Source organism: Anomaloglossus baeobatrachus, chromosome 7 (assembly GCF_048569485.1).
Source record: "Anomaloglossus baeobatrachus isolate aAnoBae1 chromosome 7, aAnoBae1.hap1, whole genome shotgun sequence".
In the NCBI taxonomy this organism is placed as follows: Eukaryota; Metazoa; Chordata; class Amphibia; order Anura; family Aromobatidae; genus Anomaloglossus; species Anomaloglossus baeobatrachus.
Window position 1 is genome coordinate 131,303,993 of NC_134359.1, and position 7,647 is coordinate 131,311,639.

The following is a 7,647-nucleotide window of genomic DNA, read 5'->3' on the forward strand; positions in this document are numbered from 1 at the left end:
GATCTAAATCCAAGCATTAAGGGATGTGAATTATCAATGAGCAAAGAATATATTGGCACAACCTGTATGAAACCTTTGAACCCCGATAAACCATATGCACATTTTTCCCTTTCTCCCCTTAATACCAGTTTTTCACAAACTAAGGATGACATCCAGCAAAGTTCCATGATTACAAAATCTATTACAAAAGCATTAATACCAAAGAAAATTATACGAAGAGAATCCTCTAAACCCTCAGCAAGAATAACCAGGGCAAGAATAGAATCTAGAATTATCACAAAATCCAAGGACAATCCCCTTAGAATGGTTAAAAAACTGGCCCAAGGAAAAGCAACACGCAATAAGCCACCAAGTAGAAAACCTTCGGAAGTTGCAAAATCAACTAGGGGAAGAATTCAGACTTTTCAGCCCAGTAAGAATGTTAGAGGCCCAAAAAGTCAAGAGTTTGCTGGTAGAAATGAAAAGGCACCTGCAAAGTCACAATTTGTTTCCGAAAAGCCTACAAAAAGAAAACCAAACATATGTAAAACGGTGTCTAAAAAGAATACTCAAACGAACTACCAAGATAAAATTGTTAAAAGAACTCGTAGCAGAGTCTCTGAGAGTCCAGTCTATAACACCATACATCAACTGAGGAGTAGGCTCAAAGCTTCAACTACAGACTCTAGTTCAAGGACTAACAGAACGGCAAGGAAAAAAGTCAGATGAAAATACTGTTGGACTATTTGACTTCTAAAACACTGTCTGCTGGAAAACGGGTTTTATGATGAAATTTTTTTTATTTTTTTATGAATTTGAAAATTCAATTTAAGATTATTTCAGAATTATTTTACACATTTCCATTTTTTATAGATACTTATTGTAAAATACTAGATTTGTTTATTTTATAAAGCTATGTCAACTAAAATAGTATAACTGTGTCATTGAACTGAATTGAATATTTGATCAACATCAAGAAAAATAGACAACGTATGCATATAATGAAAACTTATTTTAGACAATTGAAAAGAAAAAAAACAAAAGACTTCACGTATTTCCTCAATACTAATGATTTGGCTGCTGACTGTTTACATGGGTTTAGATTAATGGCAGTTGAAACTTAAAAGGGTTCTCCAAGCTTGAGGTTCAAGTCTGCAGTGACTCTGACATGCGTTTCCTCGCTCAATACAAATTATTTGAGCAAGCTGGACACATCTAGTCGGATTTTGGCCGGAAATATTCACATTGCATACTTATGGTCACATGTCCGCCTTCTCCAAGTACCAGAGAATCCTGACTGCTTGTTGTAAGGATTCACAAATCTGCAGTCACATAGTTACTACAGACCTGGACGTCAAGCCTAGATAACCCCTTTTATAGAGGCACACTCTGCAATGTTATTTTTTTTTTTTAATATAAATTTGTATGTGATGTAGTGTAAGTTTCTAAAAAAATACTTAATTGCCATCCATCTTCAGCGGTTTCCTGAATCGCTTTAAGTCCTCTTCTGGACCCCGTGACTTCTCTTCAGCTTTACCAACTCAAAAGCTCATAGCTTTATGTTGAGAAAGTGACTTTCAGTCCCTACATAAACCCCTGTGTGAGCTGGCTAATCTGATTAGATATCGTGTGATCCAGAAGCGAACTGGGGAAGACTTCAGTTGGTAAACCCACGATGTTACACAGAACTGGCTCAAGATTGGACACACCTGTTCATGCAAAGGTTTTCGTTGTTCTTATTGGGATGGGAACATTATGATTTTGCTGCTTTCAGTCTAAATCTACAAAGGAACACAAGGAAGTAAGGCATTAATGTGAAACAAATATGACTGTATTAAAACTTAGGTTCCTCAAAGCATCTTCCTTTTTTTCGCTCATGACTTCTTTTCACACACTTGGCATGTTCTCAAGCACCTTCATCAGGTAGTCATCTGTAATGGCTTCCAATAAACAGGTACCCTGTCAAGAGTTCATTTTTAGATTTGCCGGTCTTCAGAAAGTTTGTTCCTATCAGAGTTGCTTTGCAGAGACAGTGTTGGTATACAATTCCATACACTGCTGACTTCTGCTGTATAACTCTTTTAAGCTACAATATGGCAGGAAACACTGAACTAAGTAAAGAGAAATGACAGTCAATCGTTAATTTAAGACTTAAAAGTCCGGAAATCCGGAAAATTGCTATAACCTTGATAGTTTTCATCATTGAACTTGAGGCTATCACTTTAATGAATCTGGCTCTCATAAAGGCCACCTCAAGAAAAGAAGACCAAAAATTACCTCCGCTGCAGAGAATAAGTTCATCAGAGTTACCAGTCTCAGAAATTGCAAATTGAAAGAACCTTCTGATAAAAGCCCACATAAATGATTTAAAGGCATTAGTATCAGAAACATTTCAACATCAGACACATCTCCACTTTAACTATCCAGAGGAAGCTGTAATTTATGGTCAAAATGCTGCAAAGAAGCCACTACTGATGGCTACAAATGAGAGGAAGAAACTTTGTTTAGGCCAAGCAACACAAGGACTGAAGTCAAAATTTTAGATTTTTGGTACCATTTTTTGTGAAAAGTATAGAAAGTGAGCAGATGGTGTCTAGATGTATAGTGCCCACCGTGAATTATGGAGAGGGAGGTATGATGGTCTGGGCATCCTTTTCTATGTGATACTGTTGATAATCTATTCCAAAGTAAAGGCACAACATGGCTACCACACGATTTTGCAGCAATATGCTATTCAATCTTGTTCTCATCTAGTGGAAATCATCATTAATGTTGCAACAGGAGAATGACCTAAAACACACCTCTAAGCTATGCAAGAGCTAAATGAATAAAAAGCAGAGGTATAGAATGTTGCCTCAGATGACCTGGCCTCCAGTCACCCGACCTCAACCCAAGTAAGATGGTTTAGGATGAATTGGGCCTCAGAGTGAAGATAAAGCAACCAAGTGCTCAGCACCTCTGAGAACTCCTTCAAGACTGTTTGAAAGTCATTCCAGGTGACTACCTAAGGAAGTCGCTTGAGAGAATGCTAAGGGGGTGTAATGTCATCAGTAAAAAGAGTACTTTGAGGCATCTAAGGTTTAACACATATTTTGGTTTACATCACATGTTTCTTTACTCCTTGTTTCGACATGTTTGCTTTTTTGTCTTTGCTGCTTTCAGTCTGAATCTACAAGGATCTACATTGCATAAACAGGCATGTGTCTAAAGTTTAAACTCTTTCACTGTTACTGTGTATATTGAACATAAATTGCAGGGGGTGCTTCCTTAGGTCTTTCATACAGATTAGAGAAATGGTGTCCAAACCCGACAATTTCAGCAGCATCGACTGACCATATAATGTGTGTGGGATCCTTGGGACTCTCCCTATATCATGCTGGGGAAGAAAAGGATGCCGGCTGTTTAATTTCTACTGCCAATCCTTTTATTCAGCCAGGAGTTAGTGTATGGGCATGAGAGAGATGTTGGCTGCTATCTAATGTGTACAAAGTTTCAATGGGTGAAGAGTAATTCCTGTTGGTATATTTTATGATTCATGTTTAGTTGTTTATATACACTCATGGCCAAAAGTGCTGGCACCCTTGAAATTGTTTTAGAAAATGTATTTCTCCCATGAAATTATTGCATTTACACATGTTTTGTCATACACATTTATTCCTTTTGAGTGAATTGGAACAAACAAAAAAAACAAAACAAAGGCAAATTGGACATTTCAGACAACTCCAAAAATTAGATTGACAATATTGTTTGCACCCTCAACCAAATATTTGGTTACACAACCTTTGGAATAAATAACTGCAATCACTTCCTATAACCATCAGCAAGCTTCTTACACTCTCAAGTAGAATTTTGAATCCCTCTCCTTTTGCAAACTGCTACAGGTCTCTCCTATTTGAAGGATGCCTTCTCCCAGCAGCAATTTTAATATCTTTTCAGAATGCAATTTAGATCCAGACTCATTTCTGGCCACTTCAGAATTCTCTAGTGCTTTCTTTCCATCCATTTCTGGGTGTTTCTTGAAGTATGTTTGGGGTCATTTTCCTGCTAGAAGACCTATGACCTAAGATGTAAACTTATCTTTCTGACACTGGGCACTACATTGTGACTCAAAATTCTTTGGTAACCTTCAGCTTTCCTGATGCCTTGCACACAGTCAAGGCGCACACTGCCAGAGGCAGCAAAACAACCCCAAAACATCTTTGAACCTTTTATCATATATTACTGTAGGTACTTTTTTTCTTTGTAGGCTTCATTCTGTTTTCGGTAAACAGCAGAATGATGTGCTTTACGAAAAATTTCTATCTTGGAGTTATTTGTCCACAAGATGCTTTTCCATAAGGATTTTCGCTTGCGTACATTTTGGCAAACTGTAGTCTATTTTTTTTTTCTTCTGTGGCAACAGTAGAGTCCCCCGGGATTTTATGCCATAGCGCTTCATTTCATTTAAATGTCGACAGTTCCAGCAGACACTGAAGCACCCTGAGCCTGCAGCACTGATTGAATTTCTTTGGAACTTGACTTTGGCTGATTATCCACAATTTGGACTATCCTACATTACCATTACAAACTTTAATCAATTTTTCTCTGCCATACATGACCAGGGAGATTTAGCTACAGTGCCATGGGTTGTAAACTTTTTGATTGTTGCACACCATGGACAAAGGAACATCAAGGTCTTTAGAGATGGACTTGTAACCTTGAGATTGTTGATATTTTTCAACTATTTTGGTTCTCAAGTCCTCATGACGGTTCTCTTAACTTTCTGTTCTCCATGTTCGGTGTAGTACACACAATTCAAAGATTGAGTCAACTTCTCTCCTTTTTATCTGGTTTCAGGAGTGACTTTTATATTGCCCACACGTGTTACTTGCCACAGGTGAGTTTGAACAAGCATCACATGCTTGAAACAAAAAAGTTCTTTACCCACAATTTTGGAAACACACCAACAATTTTGTCCAACCCATTTTTGGGGTTTTGTGTGAAAATGTTAAATTTGCCTTATTTTTTCACTTTTCTTTGTGCTGTTCAAATACTCAAAAAGGAAATAAACGTGTATGACAAAACCTTTGATTGCTTTCAGTGAGAGAAACAAAATTAAAATCTTGTAGTTGTGATACCTACGGTACCAAAATCTTTTTCTTTGAACTGACAAAACCTTGTTGCAATGATTTTCTAGGAGAAATACTTCATTTTCTGGAACAATTTCAAGGGTGCCAACACTTTTTTTTGGCCGTGTGGGTTTCCCTAAAAATAAGACTAGGTTTTTCATATTTTTGGCTCCAAAAGATTAAGTAGGGCTTATTTTCCGGGGATGTCTTATGTTTTTTATTGGCGTCAGTGATTGGAATGTGTGTTGGAAAATGAATATTCACCCCCTTCCACCTCCCACGCCCATAATACCACCAACAACTGTGTCAGCATCAGTTATTGGAACGTTTGCTGATGTCATATGAATAATCACCCTCTTCCCCCAGCCCATAATCCCACCCACCCCTCTGTGCCGAATGTCAGTGATTGTCAGACTGCTGTGTTACTGCCCAAGTATTGCATCACAATCCTTAGACTGTCTGCTCTCCTCACCTGAACGTGACCACTGCTTACAAATAAACAGTGGTGTTGGGCTTATATTATAAGCAATCTTCAAAAAGGGCAAAAAAGCTTGCTAGGTCTTACTTTGGGGGAAGCACCAACATATATATATATATATATATATATATATATATATATATATATATATATATATATATATATATATATACACAGTGGGTGAAATAAGTATATAACATGTCACCAATTTTCTAAGTAGATGCTATTTACGTGAATTTCTCACCAGATGTCTGTAACAACCCATCCAATCCACACAGGAACAGAATCAAACCATAGATTTCCATAATTTGTTATGCGTAATAATAAATGACACAGGAAGTATTGAACACACTTACTGAAATTTAATTACTATTTTGTACAAAAGCTTTTGCTGGTGGTGATCGCTTACTGTTGGTATGGTGTTTTTCTGGTGCAACTCTTTGGCATTCAAAGTGTCAATTTTGGTCTCATCTAACCTGACTAGATTCTCCCAGTGTTTCACAGGTTTATCTTAGTGTTCTTGAGCAAACTTTAAACGCGCTTGAACATGCTTTTTGTTCAGCAATGGGAGTCTTGCATAGTGAGACGTATATAGTCTATGGAGTTTGAGTGCACTACTTACAATTGTTTCATACAAAAAAATACTGTATCTGCTAATTCCAGATCTTTCTGTAGCTCTCAAAGTGTTTTTTGGCTCTTGGACAGCTCTTCTGATAATTCCTTTCACTCCTCTGGCTGAAATTTTGCAGGGAGCATGTGGTCATGGCCGGTTTATGGTGAAATGATGTTTTCCACTTCAGGATTATGTTCCCAGCAATGTACACTGCAGCCTTCAGTGGTTTAGAAAATCTTCTATAACTAATGTCATCTGTATGTTTTGCAACAATAAGGTTGCAAAGGTCTTAAGACAACTCACTGGTTTTAACCATCATGTAATGTTTCTTGTGTAGCACCTTGGTAATGAAAACCTTTTATAGGCCATCAGTTGAACCAGCTGATATTATTTTTCGATAAATGGCAGGATTTGTTTCTAATTGCTGATTGATTTCAGCTGGTCTCATGACTTTCCATGGCTTTTTGCATATGTTCACTACTTTTTTTTTTTTTCCTGTGTCATTTCTCATTATTACACATAACGTAATTTGTGGACATCTATGGTTTGATTTCTTAGCCTGTGTGGATTGGATGGGTTGTTACCCATACCAAAACCTAGTGAGAAGTTCATGTCAATTGCATCTTTAGAAAAATGTTTTCTTACACTTTTGACTGGTTTAGATTTTTATCACCCTTTTGTATATACACTGCAGATCAAAATTAGAGAACAGTTGTATGATCACTTGCTTTTTTCATATGTAATGTAAGTTACATTGATCAACATTTGAAGTTTTTTTTGTAATCTGTACACCATGCCACTACAACAGTGTTTTACAAAAGATCCAAAATATATCACCGTAAACCCTTTATTTTGCCAAATACGTGATGATCATACTTAGAGAACAACAATGACTGTAGCACAGAGAAAGATTAATTAAATTTTGTGAAGGTAACAACGGTCATCAATCAGTAGGAAGTGTTACAGGCTTTGAATGACTTCAGCACATCTGTGGCCACAGGACATCACTAGCCTCTCACACTGCTCTGGTGTAATTTTGGTACACTTTTTTTTTCTTCTAGTCTCTTCCACAGTTTTTTGACTGTTGTGGGTTTATTGGCCATAACTTTGTTACCAAGGATTTTCCAGAGGTTTTCTATTGGGTTTAGATCAGGACTCTGGGCTGGTCATTTCATTATTGCAATCTTTTCTTCTTCAAGGAACTGCTTTACCCGTTTTGCTGTGTGACCGGTGGCATTGTCCTGCATGAAAATTGCTGGCTGAGTGATGAATGCAACGTGTTGTTGAAGAAGGTTCTGATACACACTTGTAATCCTTCTGCCATGTGTATGAGAGGTCCAACTCCTGCTGCAGAAAACATTCCCCAAATGATGACACTTTCTCCACCACCTTTCACTGACTTCTTAACACACTTTGGGTTCAGTCTTTCCACAGTGTGTCGACTAACATAAATTAAACTTGCTTTCATC

At 37.3% G+C, this 7,647-nt stretch overlaps 1 protein-coding gene across 1 annotated transcript in view; it reads left to right on the forward strand.

Moving 5' to 3' along the window:
- The window catches only part of ZDBF2 (zinc finger DBF-type containing 2), a 100,486-nt gene extending 94,828 nt beyond the window's left edge, over positions 1-5,658 (forward strand). Inside the window, exon 7 of the mRNA XM_075317710.1 lies at positions 1-5,658. This exon is cut by the window's left edge and continues 1,918 nt beyond it. Within this exon, the coding sequence (XP_075173825.1) occupies positions 1-708 (708 nt within the window). The 3' untranslated portion in view covers positions 709-5,658.
- The last annotated feature ends 1,989 nt before the right edge of the window (positions 5,659-7,647 follow it).